General features: G+C 35.2%; 1 protein-coding gene across 1 annotated transcript in view; it reads right to left on the reverse strand.

Annotated features, from left to right (window-relative positions):
- Positions 1–25,334, reverse strand: part of LOC145675119 (uncharacterized) — an 82,382-nt gene extending 57,048 nt beyond the window's left edge. The window contains exon 1 of the mRNA XM_081745490.1: positions 24,373–25,334. Within this exon, the coding sequence (XP_081601616.1) occupies positions 24,373–24,737 (365 nt within the window). The 5' untranslated portion in view covers positions 24,738–25,334. The remainder of the gene's footprint in view (positions 1–24,372) is intronic.
- Positions 25,335–26,909: the final 1,575 nt, after the last annotated feature.

A 26,909-nucleotide genomic window follows, 5' to 3' on the forward strand; every position in this document is an offset into this window, starting at 1 on the left:
TCAAAATATTTAAAGCGAGTTAATTGCTACCGAAAAGCGTTGTGTAAAATCAAGATACAGATTCTATTTTCCTGTATGTAGCCTTCGCTAAAAACTGGACGGTTATTCTGTACAGTGAGTTATCACTGAAAAAATGAGCAAACCTCCATCTTCACAGCAGTAGTGTACTATTATGAAACAACAGGCATTTTCAATAAGCGATTAAAAACACACGATTCGTCGTATGCGCTCATAGCCATAAGGTGCCTTCCATTTCAATTCAGGCAGAGCATGTACCATCACCATCTCAGATATTGTTGAAACTTTTTCTATAGCAACTAGATGTGTTTTTAAGAGACCCATATTTTTTGTTTTGTCGAAAAAAAATTTCCCGCCAAGTAATGGGCCATCAAAGACGGGGAGTACAATTTATGAATTGTAGAAGACATGGAAAATGGTCAACTTCGGAGCCCCACCATTCAGCTATGGAGACCGGTAGAGTTATATTTCTTGTTGTGGTATGTACATAGGGATATAAATAAACTATATTTCATTATAGTTTGGTTTGCGCATGCGTATCTTTTTGTACATAAATTAACAAATGAACGTCAGTTTATCTGAAAAGTCAAAGTTTGCGAATTTTTTTCGAGCACTTCCGGTTCGAATTTTAAAATTCTGTTTTCACGGTTGGTAAGTCCTAATTACCCGCTTTCCGAAAAAAAATTTGTATCGCTTCTGTGTGCAACCGTTTTGTCGCAAAAAATCGAGAAATTGTAAAATTTTCAAAAATAGCCATTTTTTCGAAAATACCCTCTTTTAAAATTCTGAAATTTTGTCAGATGGTTCAACTTTACATGAATAATAAACACACCAAATACCATTCTCGACCAATACTTCATGAATTAACTGCAACCTTTAGAAGTTAGCGAAGTTTCGTTAACTTTGATGTCACAGTTGGCAACACTGGAAACAATAAGAGTGCAACAATTTGATGATGTTTGTGGTTCACATTCATTAAATGAAGAATAAAAGGTTTTCTTGACTGTTTTTTTTATTATTTTGATCAAAAACGCTCTCTGAAATAGTAAAATGAGCCTCCCCCTAATCCTCCGTTTTTATAAACCGGAGTAATCTGAGGTGGAAATTACGATTACGAAACACACAAATTTTAAGTTTATTTGAAATGGCCATCCAATAAATTCTGATGATCTATAAAAAGCCTGAACTATTACCTCAGTGATGATTTGGAATGCTCCAGACAAAGTCTCAATTAAGTGCGATATCATTACAGCGATCGAAAAAGGACAAAAAGTTTTAAAAAATCGAAACGTTTTCTTACGCGTTCCAAAGAAATTTACTGATTTTTAAACAAAACAACCCCAGCATAAGAATGGGTCACTCGGAATCTTATAGTATTCGACTAAAGTGGGTCAGTCCGCAACCTGCGAGGGAAGTGTGTGTGTGTATTGTGCAAATTGTAAGTTAGCTGCTACTGAGTTGCTACAAATCAGAGGTGCAGCCTGTATTGAAGCTGACATGAGTGACCTATTTCCTTTAGTAGTACGATCCGTAGAAAATGACAGCTGTCTTCTTCAGGCGAATGTCCTGGAGTGGAAGGAATAAGTGTGAAGTCTTTAATTATTGATCCTGATGAAAATGAAAGTGTTACTTATGGGAAAACAATGATCACGTTAAAAAACTGTGTTACTTTCTGTTTTCGTATCGTACATTGCTGGTTTAACTGTAAGAATTGTAATTCATGACTACATCAAGAAAATCCAAAGAGAATTAATTGTTACCGAAAAGCATCGTATAAAATTTCAATATACAAATTCTATTTTACTTCAGGTGGACTTCGTTGAAAACTGGACTGTTATTCTGCAAAGTAAAATTCAGAGTTATCACCCGAATATGAAATAACTGACAGTTTTGTTGTAATAAACGACGATAAAACACGATTCGGCTCATGTACTCATAGCAATAGACAAGATTCTAAAAATACTCGAAGAAAAGAGAAAATATATTTTATAGAAAAAGGTTTGAGTACGTGCAAATAAGTGTCTACAATTTCCCAAACCGTGTCAGTAATTTCTGATGGTGCTGCATCCCACTTTAAAAATCGCTTTCAGATGTTCGAGACGCAGACAGGTCCGATAAAGCAGTGGTTTTGCAGTGAAACCGGCCATGTAAGAATCTCTGCGACGGTATTGGGGAGGGGGAGAGGTGTAAAGAATGTGGCAACGCGGCATAAACTTAGGCAAAAACAGATACACAGTATTAAAACCGCAGAAGAATTCGTGAGTATAGTGCAAGTACAAACTCCGGGTATTACTCTCGTTTTGTTGTCTGGAACTAAATTCGACGACTTCCGAAAGAAAGATGAAAAAAAAAAAGAAAAAAAAAGAAAGAAAGTATGCGACCGGTAACTGGTATTCAACGAAGTCATCTTTGGCTTTCGGAAAATGGCGAAGTTTTTATCGCAGTAACAGGAACTAACTTCATATTTCCCCCAAAATCGAGCTTCTGCAATTCAAAGTGTAGATTTAAGAACTGCAAAAAGGAACTTACATACATATATGTATGATAACCAGTGGTGCGTAGCAGAAATATTATAAATAAATCATGAATTACGTGAAGTTGAAGTGCTGTTTATGCTTCCACATGAACCTTCAGCAGGGTACAGATTTCCAGAAGAGCATAAGAGAAGTGAAAATAAGTGTTTTGTGACTATCGACAATGTGCTATCCAGGGGTGGATCCAAGACGGACTTCTGGGGGGTAATCTGCCACTTAGAGCTACTTTTAAGAGCTACGAACTCTGGGATGGGTTTTATTTCAGGGTTGGTTGTTTAAACCAAAAACGAAAAATGTTCGTAAAAGTGTAAGTGTTCGTAAAATCTTGATGAACACACATTTGTGGGTTATCACGTTTCACTCCCGTATATTATTCGTATTATATTCAGACCTAAATTTCCCATTCAGTACTCAAAGAGATTATGCTACAAAAGCAACTTTTGTTCTTTTTATAAGTTTACGAATGTTTATTTTGTGTTTTTTTTATTGTTATTACTGTTATGCAATTGCAATCAAAGAAATTTTTTCTAAATATTGTTTCGTTTTGATAATGCTTACTGTTGTTAAAATACATGGAAGTGCCGTACTTTGGGGGGGGGGGGAGCACCACGACAGGCATTTAATCAGAAGTATCTTTAGCATCCATTTATGTATAAATCGGTCAGAACCAAAGTGGACTTTTTTTTTTACTGATATGCAAATTAAGTCGTTTATTTCTTTAACTTGGACTAATAAGAGTCGTAGTAAACTAACTTGGACTAAATTAGTTATTCTGTACTCTGCAGTATTTTGAAATTGTCCATATGTAATTCTGTATAATGGTTTTACTTGTGCAACTGTTTATCTTTTTGTCCTTCTGAAATGACTCTTAATTATATTAACAAGTATGTAAAGATGAGTATAACGTATTTTTATCAGAAGTTCTTCATGAGTGAGTCGGCAGACGTATCGCCAGTTAATCCTGGTTTCGAGTTCAGATGGAGGACAATTTCTCTCGGATGTAAGCCAAGAAGCGGTTTGGATTTCGCTTTAAGCTTATGTAACTCCTTCCAGCATAACCCGGTTGTTGTATAATAACACCAAGGCGAAACAAACTTATTTCTGTCCATATGTGATATAAACACATAGAGCAAATTATTTAAACCAAAAAAAGCTGGTTTAAACAAATAAAAAAAAAGGTTTAAACAAAAAAAAAAAACTTTTTTTGTTTTTTCAATAAAAACCATGTTTTTTTCCAACTCTGTTTTATTTATTTCCAGTTTCTTCTTCTGGGAGGGGACGTCCCCTTGATCCACCCCTGGACGAGTTGTGAGTGAACCAACACCTATTGGAGCATCTGCACGGTTACATGCTATTAGCGAAGAAGAAATGATTGGTCCATGTAAAAAAAAAAACATAAGCGAAATTTTGTTTCCGAAGACCATTTTAAGTAAGTCAACTTGAAATTTGTGTGTTTCATAATCGTAATAATTTCCATTTTCAGATTACTTCGGTTAAAAAAAAAAAAAAAAGAAAGAAAGAAAAAGAGAGGCTCATTTTACTATTTCATAGAGCCTTTTTGATCAATAATAAAAAAAACAGTCAAGAAAACCTTTTATTCTTCATTTAATGAATGTGAACCACAATCATCATCAAATTATTGCACTTTTATTGTTTAAGTGTTGCTAACTGTGACATCAAAGTTAACGAAACTTCGCTAACTTCTAAAGGCTGCAGTTAGTCCATGAAGCATTGGTCGAGAATGGTATTTGGTGTGTTTATTATTCACGTAAAGTTGAACCATCTGACAAAATTTCAGAATTTTAAAAGAGGGCCATTTCGAGAAAATGGCGATTTTTGAAAATTTTACAATTTCTCGAATTTTTTTTTGCGACAAAACAGTTGCACACAGAAGTTACAATTTTTTTTTTTTCGGAAAGTGGGTAATTAGGACTTACCAACCGTGAAAACAGAATTTTAAAATTCGAACCGGGAGTGCTCGAAAAAAATTCGCAAACTTCAACTTTTCAGATAAACTGACGTTTATTTGTTAATTTATGTACAAAAAGATACGCATGCGCAAACCAAACTATAATAAAATATAGTTTATTTATGTACATATCACAACAAGAATTATAACTCTACCTGTCTCCATAGCCGAATGGTGAGGCTTCGAAGTTGACCATTTTCCATGTCTTCTATAATTCATAAATTGTACTCCCCGTCTTTGATGGTCCATTACTTGGCGAGAAAATTTTTTTCGACAAAACAAAAAATATGGGTCTCTTAAAAACGTGTCTAGTTGCTATTAAAAAGTTTCAACAATATCTGAGATGGTGATGGTACAATTTTATTTATTTTATTATTATTATTATTTGTCTGAGTTGAAATGGAAGGCACCATAAACAAAATGAGAAACGGCAAGTATCTACGATTTCACAAACAATACCATGCGTCCGCGCCTTTGGCGTGGGAGACCCGGGTTCGATTCCCGGCGGGAGCTCATCTGGTTCGGATTCCACATTAATCAGTAGGTCCATGTCTCATATAGCCTCGCTGCTGAACGGGACGTTAAACTCAACTCAACAAACAGTATCAGTGATTTCTGATTGTGCTGCTTCCCATTTTAAAAATTACTTTCAGATGTACGATAAAGTAACAGATTTCCCGTGAAACCGGTCATGGCAAGGACCCCTGATTATGAACAACGTGGTATAACCTTTCGCAAAAACAAATGCACTGTATTAAAACTGCAGAAGAATGCATGTGTAGAAGTCCTTTAGGCATTACTCTCGTCTTGCTACCAGAAACTCAAATAGATAATCAAAAAATCACAAGAATGGGAACTTGTGTACGACCAGTAACTGGTATTAAGCAAAGTCACCTTTGGCTAGCGGAAAAGGGTGAACTTTTTTATCTACCATCAACTTATTTTATGATCCTCTTACTTTATACGTCTGCTATTAAAGGTATAAGGAGTTTGTGAAGGGAACTTTTGTTACTTGAACATACGATAACCAGTGGAAAGTTGCAGTACTATAGTGTTTTCAAAACTAGAAACAAATTGACGTTTGGACAAGCACGTGGTACGCTGGTGCCACTTCGTATGTATCCTGGTGAGTCATCGGCTGGAATGTCTGAGTCTTAACGAAAATCTCCAAATATTGCTTTGTTTGGATAAATGAAAGGATATGTTTGTTGTCTCATGTTAGAAAGGAGGAGAGCTGCGTTATTTTATTTTATTTTTAGTTTTTATCACTCCCATGCACGAAGAAACGAAAGACTAAAATAGCTTCTTTCCTTCTGAAAACACGTGTTTAGTAGCGGCAACATTGGAATGTTAAGGTCTGTTGCCGAGGAAACCCTCCACCCACTGTTGCTACAATGACGTTTATGATTCGACCCTCGCTGAGTGACCGCAATAACTGTCACGTAATTCCCTTCTTCGAAACAAATCTGCACGTGCTTTTGAGCTGCCAATTTGTTTCTAGTTTTGAAAGCACTTTTATATCAATAAATCATGAATTACGTGAAGTTGGAGTTCTGTTCATACTTCCACACGGACCTTCAACAGGGTAACCCTACAGATTTCCGGGAGTATAAAAAAATGGCAGTAAGTGTTTTGTGACTATCGATAATGTGGTGCGAGTTATCGGTACACGTATTGGAGCATCTGCACAATTACATGCTATTAGCAAAGAATATACTAAGCAAACGAATGATTGCTCCAATGTGAAAAATAAATAAATAAAATCAGTGAAGCAATTTCAGATGATTATTTAAGTAAGTGGATTTAAAATGCAGATTCTATGTTTCGTTCCGCAATTTCCACCTATAGGATCTATGTCAGGTCTTCCGGATTAAGAATACGAGAGGACGATAAGGATCATTTTTACAAAGTTAGAATATCTTTTTGATTAAAAAATAAATAAATAAAAGGTACTTAGAAAAACATCATTAATCTATATTTAATGAATGTAAGCTGCAGCCACGATCCAATTATCGCCACAGTATTATTTCCAGTGTTGCCAATTGGGTCATTACACTTGAAAAAAAAGTCGTTTACTTCAAAAGGTTGTAACTATTTCGTCAAGCACTGAGGGATAATAAGCTTGAGCTTTGGTGTGCGTATTGTTCATATAAAAGCCAACAACGAGTCAATTGTTTTAGAAAGGAGTAACTCGATCTTTCAAACTGTGTGACCAGAATTTTAAAAATCAGAATCGAAAAAGCGAGAAAGAACTTCGCAAAGATCGAGTTTTTGGATCAACTGACGTTCATTTGTTAATTTTAAAAGAAATACGTATGCAGAAACCACACTATAATAGAATAGTTTTAACATATCCATATATACACTCATGTCCAAAAACATTGTCGCATGTCTATAAATATGTTGTTGTAGGAATATAATTTGACAACGAATTTACCCGGTATTTCTTACAATGTTAGTATGTGTATAATCGGCAAAGACATGTATGTGGCAAATTTCATGTCAAAAGAGCAGTAAATAACAATAAAACGAAAATAAAACTTTCTTGTCCATTTACCAACATTTTGTTTCACTCATTCTAATTTTCGTATTTATAATTATTTTCCTATGAAATTTACCACAAATATACATTTCCCGACTATACACATAGTATCAGTATTAAAAGTACCCTGCAAAATCATTATTAAATTATTCTTGCAAAAAGACAGTTATAGATATGCGACAATCATTTTGGACATGAGTGTACATCTCACAACAAAAATTATAACTAGCAGTCTCCACAGCTGAATGGTGAGGCTTCGAAGTTCACCATTTTCCATGTTGGCTTCAATTCGTAAATTGTACCTGATGTCTGATTCCTAATTATTTGGCGGGAATATTTTTTTCGGTAAATATATATATATATTCCATTTTGAAAAAAGCTTGATCAAAATCTTTTTTTTTTTTTGGGGGGGGGGGTCTGAGTAGAAGTGTACATCACAAGTAGATGGACAATAATTTTAACAGAACTAAATGATCCTAACAAATTTGCCTCTCTGTATATCAGAAGCGAGTGCTTAAGGGAGATGGTGATGATGAGATGGATGACAATGGTGGAATGACGGATGTGGAAGGAAAACGAAAGAACCCTGAGAAAATCTACGCACGCAATGTTTGTTTAATAATTTGCATTATATCGATTTAAGTTTTCTTTTCCAGTCACTCATCTCCAGTGCCTGTATACAATTGAACATCAAAAGCTTTCGCTGTAAAATCTTATCCAAAATACTTCGCTTCCTGCAACGACCTCATAAGTCAAGAAAAATACAATAATTTATATTGTACGGAAGTATGTATAAAAGATGCCTAGTTTACTGGTTAGTTGTCTTCTGTGCAATTTCTATTTTCATATTTGCAGCTTGCTGAATTCTCCGAATTACTCATTAGTTCTAAGCTCAAATTTGAAAAACCATTATATCAGATTTTTTTTTTTTTTTTTAATACAAAATCTGAACAAATAAAGTAAAATGAGCGTATTATGTTCTTAAGCTACCAATTACTTGGTAGCGAAGTGTTTCACTTATAAAGTAGTTTATAATTTATGCATTTTTGCAGAGCAATGAGTAAGTTTTGCCTACTACGATGATAAATATCAATAATTCATAATACCCTATTGCTTTCAGTTGTTTCGTAGAGATTATATCTAACCAGATACAATTAAAAATGCTCACCTTATATAGATATGTAATGAGGTACTCTAGTGTTTGCAACTATATGCTACCTTGGCGTGTGGCAAGACTAATGAAGCTGAATTTCTTGCTGACAAAAAATTGAAAAGTAATATTTCAGGAGATAGGCTGTAATTCTAGTAGCAGCAAGGCTTGTATACTAACTACAAGTAATGCATATGCTTTCACACGTCATTCAGAAAACTCTGAATTCAACCTATCCTACGAAAAACAGTGCCCCCAATTATCATCTATCCTGATTCTAAGTTTTTAGTGGGTAAGTAGTGAATCTAGTGGACTTCGCGTTTGGTCTCATTCATCGATATACACGGACGAACCGTTTCTAGGTTCATTAGAAGGAAACCATCTACATCAACAGCAGGTTAGTGAGAAAGAAATACGTTCCGCACATACACAAATTCACTACGCTACACCGAATACTCCATATTTCCTAAATGTTCACTGAAAATTATTAAATTCAGATGTAAAACATACTTCTGAGTCAAATAATTCACTTCTGTGAAAAACCTTGAAGATTATCAATATAAGATTGGTAATGTACGTACGTCTTTATGGCACTGAATATTGTAGTATTTGGGCTCTACCTTCACCCCTATAAGAATGCCATTAAGACATATCGTTATGGTGGAGAAAAGCTGGTCTGATTTAAATTATTAGTTCGACCCCAGATTACTGTTATAAGCCCGACCTCCTGACATGGTCTGACACTTAAGTCCCGATTTAAGTACCTAAAGTACCTAGAAAATAAAGTAATTCTGAATAACAGTATTATAACTAAAGAATATTACATACGAATTAGGTTTAGGACCGCTGATTCGATGTAAATTTACGCAAGTGTGGTTCATAAGTGTTTTCTTTGGGATTCTATTTGTCCCTCTCACGGTAAGGCTAATGACCGACGCAGCTCGACATTAAATATTCAAAATAAAACCACTTAAAAATGTAGTTCAAACAAAAGTTCTATTAAGAGGTTAAAATATAACCTCCAATACCTGATAATGCACTAGCTCTTGTGCCTTTGGTGCACGTGTCAGATTCCCGGTACGAGAACACAGAAATCTGAACTTATTACGGTCGTTCGGATTTCACCTTATACTATAGGTCCACGTCCCACATAGCCTCGCTGCTGAAAAGGGACGCTCAACTTCAATAAAATAATACATGGTCAAGATTTTTAGATATTCTTAAATGTTCTCTGAGGACTAAGTATAGTGGACATCCCACATGAATGTGCCGAATACTCTGTGGAACAATAGTCTTTACATTAAGAACAATTAGCGCCACGTGCCGAATAGGAATGTGTGAGATGAGTGTCCGATACTCAAGCGTGTCATGATCACTTCACTTCGACGTCGTCTGTCAATTGTTAAAAGTAAGTTTTACTGAGTGGACCTTATTTTCATTAGTCTCTTATCAATTCGCTTGCCACTGAGAGCGCATCCGTTGGAGGAAATAGATACTAAGATCGAAGCACAGTCCAATCCGTTTAATTGTTGTTGGCACGTTCATTTCCTCGAATGCCGACATGTCCCGGCACTCAACAGACGACAATACTGTCGTTCAGCCGTTACTGTAGCTGATAGCATCTAACAGGAATGTCTTGTACTACAGTGTTTACACCAGGCTTATAATAACGCTTTGTAAGTCAGAAAAGAAATGCCTCTGACAAAGTGAAATCTGATACACATGTTCGAGGGCAAGTTTAACTGTTGTTATTTCAACACTGAAAATATTGAACACAGGAGACGCAGGCTAGATAGACATCTGTGACGAACGCGTACTGTAAGAACAAAAAACAGCACAGAGTGACACACATTCCTACGTGGTAGTTACATTTCCTACTATAAACATGGCAACGCTCCCGAAATTCAGTTTGTTCGTTCTGTATGTGCAGCTTGAAAAAAAAGAAATAAAGTGAATCCGTTATGAGAGCGTGGCTAAAACGAGCAACGGAGTACGTGACTGAATTTGTAAAGTGGGAAAACTTAAATACCTCAACGTTTATACCTTTGCTGCCGATGTTACTAGTTTGTGGCTGCAACTGCTGAACATGGTCTGTTAAGATTCAACCTCAAAGATCACTCTGTCCTTTTCTGAAGCACGATTTACTCGGCATACTTTGATCCGACTAAAATGACTATGAATTTCACTATGATTCGCAGTTTCCACTGTTAAAAAGTCAATCATGCGCAATGGTTTCGTTGTGTTGACATGGAAAGCAAACAGTTATTTCAGGGACTACTCGATACAAAACGAATGAACGGAATTCATTCATGCAGTGGATGAGAGATGCTGCTACCAGACAGGCATGGGTGTTACACTATACACGACTTTCAATTCGTATTACATGAGATTGTGTAGATTTTTCATTTCCTTCGTTTAGCCAGTCTGAAAATTTTACTGGGGTCCTTGGTTCAATTCTCGCTCGCACCAAGTGGACTCTGTAATAAGCAAATAGTGCATTGATTCTCTCGAGATTATTCAGTTTCCTCTCACTTTCTTCACCCAATCATTTCCTCCATTATCATCACAGCCTCCTTCTGCATCAGTGCACACATGTCTAATGTTAAGAAAGGAAAAAAAAAAAAACTTTCACGCCAAGCAGTATGACTGAAACATTATGAACACTTTTCGTTGCAGCCGTTGACAAAGGCACGATATTTGGTATTTGCTTCAGGAGTCATTCACGAACTTCGCATGAATTAAATGTGTTTAATGTGAGTAGAAAGTTGACGCAAAATAAGGTCAGTCGCGGTGGGTACGGCTGCATTTGTTAGTCTGCAAGAAAAACTAATACGGATGTTAGGCACTAATTCACTACCTAAAATTAGTAAAGTGTCCGTTCCTCGTAAGAATAAGGTTATAGAAAATTTGCCTATTTGCTAATTTCAAGGGAGTTAAGTAGATCTTCACATTGTTGCTCTAAATAAATTTTTACACCGTCATGAGAGTCAAATCGGGCAAGTCTTTACTTTAGCCATTTCATTCATTTTTTTCGATTCAGTGATTTGATCTTTCGGTTCCGGTTTTGAGAACTTACCTGTTCTGCTAACTTGATTGCTGGTATCAGGTCATAGTTCGTGATGATGTGCTGTTGATGCTTTTTTGTTTGAACGGGGAATTACGGATCATGTGACGTAACTTTGTATCATCGTATTCAATCTTCCACGTGGTTAGTTGTGGGTGCAAGTGGTTCGCTAAGCTCTGATTGTGATGTCAAATGAAACATAGGTTTTTTCTTTCTTCGATAAAGGAGTTATATGAAATTTTATATTTTTATTGGTTCAATGATATTAGTGTGCGGAACTGATATAAATGGTTATAAAATTTTTGTTTCTGTGTGAAAGTATTGGATCTTAAAAGGAATTACAGTGTTTGTGAAAAAGAGCAGAAACTATTAAATACAATTTGACTTAATCGGTTAAACGTGTACTTTTACAATCGTCAATGTTCGTGTTACTTCAAGCAGCTGTCTGTGCGAAGAGGTAGTTTTATTAGTAGATGTAAGTTGGAAGTACGTGAGATTCTTTTACTGTGTTAAATGTTTGTGTTAAAACTTCTCTTTTCATACCATAAAAGGAAAAGAAAACATACCAGGCAGATCCTGGATTGGATCGCCACTTTGAAAACTACTTATTCTAGCACAATTTATTTATTTAAAATGGACAAAATATCAGAATGAACAAATCCTAGCTGGTGTAGCCACTTTGATAACTTTACTAATTTTCAAGTGTTAAATAAAATTAAATAATCTCATCACGGTTGGAGACGCCACTTTGATAAAAGGATAGATTTTCACAACTTATTTAAAAATTAAAAAAAAAAAAAATTATCGGAATAATTAACAACTTAATGTCAACGAAATATAGTTTCTTTTGCCCAGCCAATTATTCCAGAATTCAATATTTATTCTCATTTTCCCAATTTTATTTTCAAGTTTGTATTCAACGCATTCTAACTCTTTTTTCCAGCATTCTCACTACAACAGTTACCGCTTGTGAAGAATTTATAAGGCACTATTCCGTTATCTACTAAACTTTCATAATATTGTAACTTAATTGATTCATAAGACTGAATTAGACTGCTTCATTTTTATATTTTTCATCTTATTTATTGTTTCACGTAACACCGTACAAAAGAAGATTTAACATTATGTATAATATGGATAACAGTAAATATCATGTGATTGAAGAAAAAAAAATAAATCTTTATATGATACTTAACAATATTTTTCATATGACATTTTTATACGATCTCTATTCTTTATATGTCAAATTTTCAGAACAAGAGTGTTGAAATGTATTCTTTTCATAGTGAAATAAAAACTGAACATTTTTACATTGCTTGTTTCCATTGAAAAGAATAAAAGAAAGTGAAAAAAAAATCTTACTTCTCTGTTTAAAGTACTTTATTGCAGTAACATACGTAACACCTCTACTATATTCCAGACTAATCGAAGGTTTATCTCGAGTCTAATCATAAAAAAAAAAAAAAAAAAAAAAAAAGCACATTACAATCCTCCTCCTTTAACAACATAGCGTATGATGACTCCTCATGACTCCAATTAACATTTAAGCTGTCTCGTTAAATATATTGGTTCAAATAAGCGATAATATACCCTTGACAACATTCCACAATCGTACGCCTTCTCAATTTCAGTATTAGAAGGAACTAGTGGCAGATATGAGACATCACTCTATATGGCCATAACACTGAATAGCTCAATTCAGCCACAAAATTAAACATGATGAAGTAATGAAATATGAAATATATACAAATGGACATGCATGAAAAAAAAATCCTACCAGACAGTATATTAAAGTTAATTCACAATACATATCAACTGTTGCGAGAGGAATTGCAGAAACACAATTTAACACGGATGAAGTGCCAAAAAGAAAGAAAAAAAAATTTTTAATATAACAGATCAGTCGCTCATAAATAAGTGCAACAAGCTGATGCCGTATGCGTATCTACAAACGAGGTAACTATTCTGTCATTTGATGTCATTAGCCCCCCCCCAAAAAAAAAATATATATGCTTAAGTTCCAGACTTTAATTTATTTCTGGATTTCTGTACATAAGATTTAAATTATTTCAGAAGAAGGAAACATGGAATTGGAAGTTATGCACAGTTGCCATAGCAACGGAAGTTATCCATGATAGCTATCATTATTCTAGAAAACTCTTAACAGACTACATTAGTGGAGAGACAACTAGAGAATGTTTAAGGTGTGTGACGCCTTACACAGTTTAACCTAACATTTCTGTATCCATCGCCTTCAACACATAAATAAACTAATAACACAGTCACTCAAGTTATTTCAATAAATATATATATATATATTATGATGGTAGCTGGAAGTCGCCATCTTAGTTTTAAAAGTTTCGAGTTCCTGACTGTCTAAAAATTTAAAGAAGATTTAGGGTCACCTTTTTTCACAAAATTAAACATCGGTAGCAACCTCTCCACCACCGAACTCCACTCCTGTTTAGAGGTGATTCTTGGTCGGCTCCTGATCCTGCTAACGATTAATCTTGGTCCACAACACCAATTCCATGATGGACGAAGCTAACACTCAATATTGACAAGATTCCAAATTAGGATCAGCAAAATTTTATCGGAGCTCTCTTTATATTGCTAAACGTAACAAATGTTGATCCAAGAGCTAAAATTTATATAGGTTCGCCGAAAATATGCAATTTCGCAACTAATTTCAAAAATTAAGAACTCCTCGTCGTCACTCTGGGTTTTAATTTAACATGGTGATCATCTTCTCTTCTTCGTATGCACTCGACATGCTTACTCGCACATTATGCATGTAAACATCATTACCCGCTCAGATTTAAAGATTTGCATTACTCTTATTACACTGTTCAACAAATTTTCATCAAAAGTATGTAAATTCTTTGAAATTGCAATTTTTACATTCATTTAAGCATAATATGAAAGGAAATGATAATAGAATTTTCTTAGCTCAGGTTGTGAAAAAAAAAACGCCCTTGTACAACAACAGTAGCTGTATATACCTTATGCAAATGTCTTAATATTTATAGAACATTTAAGCAAAATCCTTGTAAAAACCTACATTTCTTTCTCTTTTTTTTAAAAAAATCTATTTCACTGTGATGTGATAAGCTGGGGAGTTAAGAAGTACCCTAACCTATAGCTTTCTATACCCTTGTACTTCCTGTTTCAAAATTGCGCAAATACCAGTTTCACAGCGATACAGAAAATAAAGTAACCGTGGTCAAGTTAAACATTAACAATTCCGTAAGAAAAATCAGTATTAACATCAAAACATGAAAAATATGTACAAATACCTTTTTGTGCAAGAACTACACTGCAATGTAGACAAAAGTTTCAAGTGATCCCTTGTACAGGATTATGTTTATTTTATTTTGAGCGTCTTCGCTTGGCTTGTCTTTTGTAGGTTATATCTGGAGCATCCCTTGCAATAGTCCAACAGTAGTCGGCCAATATGTTAGAACTCCACTTTCCCTCATATCTCTTCTCCATAGCTGCAATATCTTGATGGAAACGCTCACCATGTTCGTCACTTACTGCTCCACAATCTTAGAGAAAGAAGTCTAGATGTGAATGAAGAAAGTGGAGTTTCAGAGACATATTGCAACCAAGATTTTCGTAGCACAATAACTACTTTGCTACCAGTTTTGTAATTTGTTGCTCGGTGTCTTCCCAAGAACTGTGAACAAACACTCTTCAAGTTTTCCCACGCAGCTTTCTCCTCACCTTGGAGAATTTCGTCGAACTTGTGATCTTTGAATAGTTGCCTAATCTGTGGCCCTATGATAACACCTTTAACCTTGGCATCACTTAATCGAGGGAATTGTCCTCTTAGGTACTTATAGGCCTCATCCTCTTGGTTCATGCTCTTAACAAAACTTTTCATATGACCTAATTTAATATGTAGAGGGGGAAGCAAAATTCGGTAACGATCTACCAGTGGTTCATGCTGCACATTTTTCACTCCCGGCTGAAGAGTTTCTCTGGTACTCCAATCACTTTTGCGGTAATGAGATCCACGATCTCTACTGTCCCATTCACATATAAAGCAACAATACTTTGTATACCCTAACTGCATACCTAGCAACAGTGCTATTACTTTAAGGTCACCACAAATGAGCCACTGAAAATCGTAATATTTAATGGCTTGAAGTAAACGTTTCAAGTTTTCATAAGATTCTTTCATATGAACTGCGTAACCTACAGGAATTGAAGGAAGTTCATTTCCAATATGTAAAAGCACTGCCTTTAAACTCACCTTAGACGAATCTATAAAGAGCCTCCACTCCGTAGGTTCGTAATTAATTTTAAGTGCCCTCATGAGACCATTTACATCTGTACATGCCACAAGTGTCTCTTCCATAGTAAAAAATGAAGTGAACATCTTCTCCCTATTCCGATACACTGAAATATTTACTTTTTCCTGAAATAAATTCCATTGCTTTAAGCGTGACGCTAAAATTTCGGCTTTGCTTTTCGAGAGGTCCAAGTCTCTGATTAGATCACTTAGTTCTTCTTGAGTAAGTCTATGTGGTTCACATGAAGGTTCTTCTACAACAAACGTAGGGTCCTTCGAAGTACTTGATTCAGGAGCTTCAACTTCCTGAACTTAATCATAATCAGAAAAAAGATCGTATTCTTTAGGTGGGTCAGGAACAGGTAGTCCTTCTCCATGTGGAACAGGGCGCATTGCAGAAGGAATGTTAGGATAGATCAAGGCCCGCTTCTTCTTCGTGGAAATTCCCTTCTTGACGGAAGGAACCATACAAAAATAACAATCTCTGATGTGGTCGCTTGGCTCCCTCCAAATCATGGGCACTGCAAAAGGCATTGAGCGCCCCTTCCCATTAATTCAATTTCTTAGATTGCTGGCACAAGTGTTACACACAATGTCGGGTGCCCAAGATTTATCTTGGTCTCCAATTTTACAACCAAAGTAATATTGATAGACTTTTCTCATTAGTGGTGTTATAGTCTGCTTTTGTGAGGAAAATGTCACTTCCCCACACACGTAGCACAAACTATCCGCACTGTTTACACAATTTCGCGGCATTTTTGTTTATTGAAATCCTCAAAATGTCACCTGAAATAGTTCCGACAAGTATTTAAAAATATACATTCGAAATACCAGTATTTTTGCGTACTTGTAGTTGTATTTTTATGTCCTGCACTACACAAACGTCACACCCAAAACGCTGATAACTGCACTAAACCTGTCTTTTCTAACAATAGCAGAACACTACTGAGATAAGGAACACAATGAAACCAAGCGTTCATATAGTTTCTCCAGTGTTGCCGGATCAGTGTAACATTTTACGAAGCGAATATATTTATTTTTAAAGCGTTATTATTAGACATGCCTGTAAAACGAAAAGTAGAGCTAATATTCGAAAATAACTTTCAAATTCGTGATCAGCACCACAAAATCAATAAGAATTAGCTGATTTTGTTCTATTTACATTTTCGTTGCTGAACAGTGTTATCTATCTATATATATATATATAAATCCTGAACTAAAAATTTTTACGTGTATAACAAATTTATTATTCTCACTTAATCTCGCCATGTGACACGTGTCGATATCTTGTCAAACAAAAGAGTAGTGTAATACTTGTAGTAATACAAACAAATGAAAAACAAAAAGGAGGAAAAATCAATTTCATCACCACGCAAACTAGGTTGTTATCTCATCCTACTTACTGGCAAAAGTAAGTAATTTCCTTATGCCAATGATAATAATAATGATATGAACGAATTTAGTTGCGTAAAACCTAAAATATGTATGCAAGTATATATTTCACATAACAGGGCAATTTCCGTTAATATACATTTGTTGTATCATGTCATATTATAAAGTTAGGTCACGCACACTTCTAACTTAATAATGAAATGAATATTTATGTTAAATTATAGTCTGTTGGGTTTAATTATACAATTACCGGTACGTAGTAATTAGTTAATAGGTTTTCTCTCCACTATTAAGGTCTGCAGATATACAATACGCGGGTCAATAATACTCGCCAACATAGAATATTCATTACATATCATTACTGAATTAATTTAAGCCGAGGCCTAACTAAAGCCTGTGACAAACATCTTGGCATTTCAGCTAAACGAATAAAATGCAAGCTCTGACGCGATGTTGCCGAGTGCTAAGGGGTGTGGCTATGGCTAAGCAGACGAACTACAGTGCGATCAGATGGCAGAGGATAGACGTGAATGTGTACAAAATAAACTTGACAATACCGCTGGCCTCTCATTTGCTAGCAGCATTTAAAGGGAATTTAGAGGGCCGCCTTCAAATACCAAGATGTTTGTCACGTCGTTTAGCTTCCAAGGGCAATAACATAGCCTATGGCGCAGATAAAGAGTACGTATACCAAAGCTATGGCGCAGATAGAGATTACGTATACCATCAGTATAAAATCGTAAGTATAATGAACTATAAATAAAATGTACTATCGTTCCCATGGCGCAGATAGAGAGTACGTATACCAAGGCTATACGTACATGGCGCAACACGTATAACAGATTAAACACAACTTCGCACGTATAAGAACGTGCGAGCGATAAGTGAAACCTAACACAACATAAAACAAAAATTCAAACCCTATGCAACTAAAAATGCAACCAGAATGTATCGTTCGTTACCAATACGGTACGTTACATGTGTTTGGGGTTACAGGGTATGACAATATTTTTCATGTATTATTATTATTATTATTGTTTGGGTCGCCATGTTGCTTCACAACAACCGCACCCCTTTTTTTTTCCTTTTAATGAGAAAAGTGTCTTGTGTACATTTGAGTTCGTTATGACGACGATAATTGGTGCCGCAAAGACATTTTAATCTTTGTAGGAATACGACTTAGAAAACAGTAGTTTTCTATATTGGTCAATAGATGGCAATGCATTCACAGGTGTAAATTTTTGTATTTAGTTCCGTTTTACGTGTTATTTAGAGCATATGTGTGGACAAATTTAAATTGGAAATAACAAACAAATGTCAATTATTTATTTTATTTTAATTATTATTTTTACACAAGCATTTACAACTAAATCGTTCTCTCCTTTGTTTTTAATTACAACTGTTATTGTAACTAAAATAACTTTAGACTATATACCGGTATAATATGTAATTGATTTTTTTCCATTTCGTATTTGTAGTCTTTTGACATGATCGTTATTTTCAGGGGATTGAAGTTTCCTTGTGGGTCTTGTATCATCACGTGTAATTAAATAAACAAAGTGATCATTATGTGTTCGATGCGTAGGAATAGTTATTGCAGTGGTATTTACCTTGTTGGTAATGTCAGTTAACAGATACTGGGTTCTAAGTTAACGTCCAACAGACAAGTACTTAGCGTGTTGTTTTATAACTTGCGAACGGTGAAATAACCTTTCAGACAGAGTGCTCGGTTAGCTACTCGTGAAACAGAAATGTTTCTTGGTCTAAAGCAAGAATACCAATCAAGGATACTCGCGACAGTATCGATAAACTCATTGGTTTGTACGAAATGTGGCGTTGGTTTCAAATATCAAGTATAAGAAATAGTGAAAAGAAGAAGAGACAAGACATATTTCTTCGAGATGTTAGGCGATTTATTTCATATAGCGCATGCAAATGCTTTAGACAATACAAACTCAGGAGGACAAATAATTTTTTATTTCTCAAAGGCAAAAAGGTAGTTCTGGAAGTATGGTTGGTAGGGACGTGTGTCTAGCTCGTAAAGAAAGGATAGAAAAGCGACTAGAACTTGAAACGTCTCGCAAACAAATATAAAGAGGAACAGTGCAAAGTGAGTGAATTGGCTGAATCGTCGATTATCAATTCAGGTGGTGAAGACGATGTATGCCAAACAGAAAATACAATTCCGATGGGTGGCGTAGAAACTGATGAGGCAGTGACAGTATCTTCGAAAACAAGAGGGAGAGACGTTTCACTACTCCACGACTCGTTGCGGATCTTGATCGATACACAGTGGTTGATAGAGCTCCATACACATATTAATCACAACAGCATTGGCATTAGAACACAACTTCTTCTAATACTGAACGTATCAATGGAGGCTGTGTTGTTCGTGAACAGAAATTGGAAAAAAAAAATCTTTATATTTTCCATGTAGGCATCACATTTTTGAATTGATATTAAAGCGTGTAATTGAAGAATTGTTTGTTTTTTCCTGTCCAAAGGTGCCAATTTATAAGAGTTTCCAGAAAGAGTGGCCAAGATTTCATCACAATCATTTTGTTACAGAAATTTCTGATCAAAGTGTCAATTCAGTTTTCTGCAACACGAAGAAAGATATGCTAGTTTTTGCTATTCAAAATTTCTAAATGGAGCATTGCAGAGAAGATTACTCAAAACTTTTGAAGTTTACAATAATTTTTCTAGGAAGTACGCCTCCTGGAGGTATTTCTTTCCGTTTCCGCGGAGTTGTACATCAGGAAAGGTGGATGGGAAAAGCCTTATATGGCTCTCTTCCATAATCAGTTTATATTAAGTGAGCGGGAAGAAGAAGGACTACGTCAAGTGTGCATTTTTCTTGTTCTATTGTATGTACAAGCTTGTTTCACTTGTTCCAGTGCATCTCGTGCACATCAAGATTTACAATTTTTGAAGAGCCTTCAAACGTACAAGCTTAAACTCTGATGTCTCGAGAGTGGCTTTAAGTTTTCCTGGCATCTTCGGTACCTCTCAAAGGAGTGTGTGGCACTTTCATTTTTTGACGAGATTGTCAGTAATAAAAAAAGCTTTTATATATATATATATATATATATATATATATATATATATATATATATATATATATATATATATATAAATGGTGAAAGTTCATATAAAACGATGAAGAGATTTGAACTGCACGCTAGTAAAATAGGTGGTATTGAAGGAAAAGAAATTGCTGATTTTCTGACAGGAAACACGAAGTTCTTTGAAATGTTTCGGATTTCTATAGGTTTTTTTGGACCTTCATCCAGTTTGTTGGTCGACAAATGATGAATTTCTTTTCTGGGAAAAAAGTAGTTGATAAGCTGTACGCAGCCGAAAGAGAGTAAACTTAATGGAAGATTATAATGCAGTTCTAACTAGAAATGAAGAACAGATTCAATTCCTTTTACAAGTGGTCTAAGACTATAGAAACTTGTATCCAGGATGTGGAAAAGCTACCTTGTGTAAAACGCTAAGGTTATCGTTAAGTCGATCTATATTTCTTCATTTAATATCAGCCACTATCATTTTTATTGTATTTACAAGCTGATTGATTCCTAACTAATGTAAATTTTATTTAAGAAGCAAGTGGCATGAGAAAAAGATCCAAATATCTTTTGCACAGTGGTTCATAACACTATGTATTATTATAAGTACTATATGTACGGACAATGACTATGATGCTGTCTGAATTATGGAGGAAAACTTTATATTGTTCCATTTACATTTGTGATAATTATTATACGTTTATTACAAACAGTAAATCGAGTGCCATTGAAATTCAAATGGATTTTTTATTTTCAAAATCAAGCGCTTTGGGGCACGGGTTAACATTCATGGATTTTTGTGAAATTTTGTATATGATGTTTTCATTATCAAAGGAAAATAAATAGGGGGTGCGGCGGAAGAAATTCGAAAATTTATTTTTTTCCATATACCTAAGGACCACCTTAGTGTTCATTGATGCCATTTGAAGAGGTGTGAGCTGCGCGCATGGGTCTCAAGAGATGATGTTCCAGTTTGGATATTATTTATGGAATACGAAATTTTCTTCCGGTTAGGGCAAAAGTATTTTTTTTTTTATTCGTGGAGCACAATTTGGATTTGTACATACCGCACTGAAACACCAGTTATTTACTTTTTATTAATGTTTCCGTAGTTGTAAAGTATTTACTTGGTTTCGTTTGCTGTCATTTCAAGTATATAGTTCTGTGAAGTTTCCATTGTACATTAATTGCTTTTTAAATTGTAATGGGGTTAGGAGGGCTTGCTCCCCTCATGTGTATAATTTGTTTTCCCTTTCTAAGAGGGGGATTGCCTTTTATTTTTTTAATTATGAAAGTGTGTTGGTTCTTGCTGTAGTTTCATCTATTATTTAATACGTAATGTATTTCAAGTTTTGTTACATTTAGAACTGATACAATAGGAAGTTCGCTTAGTTCTATACGTATCAATACTTGAAAGATGGAACGTTGTAAATAATAGTAGAATTATTGGTCATAACCATCATGATTTCTAACCGATTCGATTCGTGAGGAACTGGTTGCTAGTGATACTTAACGAACTGTTCCGAGGAACCGGTTCCTTATGAATCGGTTTATTGAACGACTCAAATGAATAAAATGGCCAAAGTACAGACTTGATGTAAAATCGTTTTCTCGTATTTCAAAGTAAGAAGGTATTATTGTAATCCATGCAAAATCATTCATCTCCTCAAAATCAATTTTCTTCCAGATATATATATATACACATATGTTTCCTGCACCTGACATGAAAATTATCTGTTTTGTGAAAAATGAATTTTCCGAAAGTTACACTGTCTTTTTCTAGTTTCAAAACTTAGCCAAATCCCTTTCTCGCATGAGATATCCACAGTCTGTTTGTGAATATATACGTATATACTATACAAACTTTGTGGCTGTATGTCCAGCTTCAAAAGAAATTAGTCATAATAACAGAACAGTTTTAATTCCTTCACCTATTATTCGGAGCGGAATTTCTCAAAACTACATCTTACCAATAATTTAACGTATAAAGAGAACACTAGTATAAAATTCCAACTCCTTATACCGTGAGAACACTCCTTTCCACCTTCTCGAATGACAGGTCCTAAGTTTTACAGAATTACGTCCAGTCCTACCAGTTTTAGAGCTAAGGAGAACACCTGTATAAAACTTCAAATTCTAGCCTATAACTTTATTCTATCCGACTCCAATCTGGGAAACCTCACAGATACTACACACACAGGCAAACTTAGTGGAAGTTAAGAGACCATCCTTACAGCAATATGCCATAGTTCGCTCAAACTTCCCTTCAATAATATGAGCATAATTTTTTGATCATTTTAATAAACTGTGCTCTGTATTCACAGATGTCACATCAGATAACGCAAGCCTACATTCTTTTTAGTTTGACAACCTTTCCATGTAATTCCCTGAAGATTTTTTTCCGGAACTTAACCCCATGAATTTAATTCCCAATTGCTCACAAGTAAACAAGTGGTAATATGTAAGCCCTACTTTTATCTATTTGATAATGTTAATTTCAAGGAAATCACAATGAATTTTACAAGCACTGTTAATTCAGTACTAGGCTATTTGCTTTAAACTGAGCTTTTCGTACTAGGCTGATATTTAGTATCTCCCCCAAACTAAGCAGTGGGAGTACGAATAGTGGTGGTAGTAGGAACGGGTTAGAAGCCCCACAGAGGTTTGTTCGGTTCTGTTCTCGACATAAAATAGGCAAACTAAATACCATCCTCGTACTATATTCCTTTGCCACTTCCACGCAAAATTAGGTTAGTATACGCGAAATTTTGAATTATACAAAATCCAATACAGTGATCACAACCTTCTTACTTTTAGCCAGTGGGATGAGGATTTATATCTTGTCACAAAATCTTCCACACCCATCCAGCTTTTTTCCTTTCATGTATAGGCCTATTATATACTCGAAAAGCAATTTGACAGGCACAGCACAGGGTCCAATATCGTACTGAATACAATATGGGCAAAAGTACACTTTGAACCTAACCTAACCGTGCCTTTTACGTACCAATAAGTGATTTTATTTCTCCAATGCCACATCCTGTGACATAATCACTCATTCTGCTCAAAGTGCATTCTTACTATAGTGTGTTCAAACACACACACAAAGGCTCTCAAGAAACTAGTAACATATTTACATAATGTACTTTGCGTGTCCATTAAGTAAAGGGCCTTTGTGCCGCACAAAGTGTCCAAAATGTTAACGCTAGGTTAGGTTCATATTTCTAGATCTACGCTCCAGCACTTAGCTCAAGTAAAGTTGCGCAGCTTATTCTGACAATCTCTACATATCTACATCAATTAGGCTATAGGTCAATAATTTACAACTTGCATAATTCCTAAATCAATGATTATGGCAATATGCACACATGAAGTGGTAACAGAATCTCCACTAATCTTCAATAAGCAATTTACTGTCCATGGTTCACATCAACATTGGTCACGCCCTCCGCCTTTTCTTTATTTTTACCTTATAAAAAACAAACGTAACAATCTATACAGAAACACATGTTCGCACACCCTTCTGCACACACATTTAAACATACTTTTAAACTACAACACAATGATAAAATCACGAATCGTTCAACTACTTTATATATATATATATATATATATATATATATATATATATATAGATATAGATATAGATATAGATAAATAGATAGATAGATCAGTACTAAACCACGACAGAAGAGCTGAGTTTATTTTATCCGTCCCGTTCAACAGCAAGGCTATATGAGACGTGGACCTACTGATTAACGTGGAATCCGAACCACATGAGATCACGACAGAAGAAAGAGAATATCTATCACCGGGTCACTGGCACACAACACACACACACGAACTGCCCATTACGACTGGCCACCTACTATTACCTTTGCACTTATGTACCGTACACAATGAATTTAGATACTCTACTTACAAGCACAAAACAACGTTCAACTTGTCATGATTACTTACACTGCTATCATATTATTGTATGAGTTAAAAATTTAAAGCACTAATTCGTTATTTAAATACTACATATTAAATGCACATATTTCACTCGTAAGAGCAATGAATATATACTACGCCAATTCGTAAATTACTTCTGGTCACACACTTTATCGTAAAAATTACAGTGTGCCCTAATTTCTACCTTTAAACATACAAAATGTTGCCAAAATCGTTTTCTTCTAACGAGAGAAAAAAAAGCTACGAACAATTCATGGTCGCAAAGTTAAGCGGCCGGCTCTACATCAAACTACCTCTGTCAACATAATTCAAGTAAATAAATAAATAACAAAATACAATGACAATCTATATCGAAATTACAAAAAATAAAAGCTGTCTTACCCTACAACACCTCGACTGTAAATCTTCGTCGGAACTCTCCACGGGCAACCGCCATGACTGCCAATCAACATGGTATGATTTTGGTTCATGCCAAACGTGCTGGCACGATTTTCTCTTTTCCTTCTAGTCCTGTTATAATAGTTGTTGGAATTTTGAGGTCTATTCGTTAAAGTACGTCTTTGGTCCTCCTTATCTGTTATAGAAATAGGAATGTAGTCTTGTGCTTTAGATTCAATTGTTTGATTGGAATTCATTTGATTAAGATTCATGTTGTCCAGTCCTTGTTGGGTTTCCCAAATGCGAGTCCACAGTTCTTTCGCAGGTCCTTCTTGTTCCGGCTGATACCAACCGATTGTCGGATCCATCAAAAGCACCGTGCAAATTTGCAGGTGCCTTGATTTTCAGCACTATTTGTCGAATAAATATTTTTTCACGTTAACACTTAATTCAGAATAAAACACGAGTATTGACTTGAGTCACAGCCTATATTATTTTACAAGACACCATCATTGGTACCATATTAGTACCACTAACCAACACCAGTGGACGCCTGCGCAGCGTGTATGTGCACTGCAAGACTGTCGGTTCGCCGTATGCTAAAGGAGAGCGATTTAATACTTAAAATTAGTTTTTTATATATATAAATATCTATTGCTTACTTTTTTATAGGCATTCTCAATTAATTTAATTTGTGCACACATATATAGCAATTGATGGAAAAATCTCACTATGATGAGCATAAAAATATACTTCATTTGTCGGAATCTGTTCAAACTTCTAGAACGTTACAAAAATTCTACATTAGCTAATCTATTAGCGCTCACACTGGACCATATTGTGATACACTTGTTCTTCAACTTTTTATGAAATAATTAACATACATTTTTATAAGCATGTATCTTCGTTAAAATAAGATATACTATGTGTCACATCCATGTGAAGTTCACGCTTAATTATAATCAATTCAACAGATCTATACGAACAAGTATGCTGTGAAAATAAACAAATGAATATTCAAAAGAAGCCGCGCAGAAAACAATAACGTGTTACGGGTACGGACATGAACAAATATGTATGTATAAGGACATCATTATTATAATTACGAATTTCTGTTTGTTCTGTGGAGGGAAACAGCTCAATCCCCGTTTTATGTATATGAATATTTATAATTAATTTACAGTAAACGAAACCAGTTGTACAAAAGTGCCGCTATGATACATTGTGGGGCAGTTACCGTATGAACTTTGACGTAATCTCAATAATTTTCTAATCTTTTAATTTGGTTTTATTACATGGGAGAAACCACTTCCTAAGGAAAGCATAACACTAGCCCCAGTGGCGTATTTACGATTTTGTTTCGGGAGGGGCTTTGCTAACTTTCGGGGGGCTTTGCCTGAAAATGTGAACATTCTGCAAGATATTTCATATACTTTACTATAGTAAGTAAGATTTCGGGGGGGCTTAAGCCCGGAAGCCCCCCCCTAAATACGCCACTGACTAGCCCGTTCCTCGATGATAATGATAACCGAATCTATGATTAGGATAAGGTTTAATGAACGTAAAACCGGGTATTTGAATATTATAAAAATCGCGCCCTTTAACCCTTTTAAGATTTCCACTTTTTGAGGTATACTTTCAGTCAAACAATTGTTGCTTTCTTACTATTTATCGTAGGATCATGGTTCATACTTTTTTTTTTTTTTTTTTTTTTAGAATACAGCCTTTCCAACGGTACCACTCGCCTGTCCGTATTATACACCAGAACAGTGACGCCAGAGGGGGGCAAGGGGCGACTGCCCCGTAGTAGCTACTTCTGCCACCTAGATTGCACCCCCCCCCCCAGACTCCTACAATCTTTAAACATTCTACATGTAGTATTTTATATCAGTATCAAAACCAATCTCATTGTCAAATTGTAGTCTACTTTCCATGCATTTACTATGTGGCAGATTAGTCCTCAAGCTTTCTTGTTTGAGCGTCTGGATATGCACGCATATTTCTGTTTTCTAATTTAGCGCCTTTTGAGGTAAATTTTAGTTATACTTCTTTCTTATGATTTTTAAATATTGTGCCTAGCGAACAATAGTAGATTTGATCGACGAAAAAAAAAAGTTACGTAACTTGTTTGTATTTATCCAGGTTTGAAGTTTTCAGTTTCATATTTTGTTTTATTTTAAGGTTCTATACTTTTTTTTTTTTTTTCTGAAACATTATTCTCGGCTTTCAATATTCAGAGGATGTGGTTATAACAGCTTAGTTTGCAACTACCAGCAAGGTGACCAGACGTCCCGTTTTAGCCGGGACAGTCCCTTATTTTCAACCGTTGTCCCGTTTTTTCCTGATTCTCAAACGGGACGCCTAAATGTCCCGTTTTTAAGCAAACATGATCCAGATGTCCCGTAATTATTATTCAAAATATAAATGGTCAATGCAAATTCTATACTTTTCCTTACTAACACTCATTGGGAAGGTACAGCTGTGCCTAGAACTTCTGAATATTCAAATGAGAATTGAGTGTTTTGTGGTTCAAGTGGGAA

Source organism: Thermobia domestica, chromosome 2 (genome assembly GCF_964235325.1).
Source record: "Thermobia domestica chromosome 2, izTheDome1.hap1.1, whole genome shotgun sequence".
Classification (NCBI taxonomy): Eukaryota; Metazoa; Arthropoda; class Insecta; order Zygentoma; family Lepismatidae; genus Thermobia; species Thermobia domestica.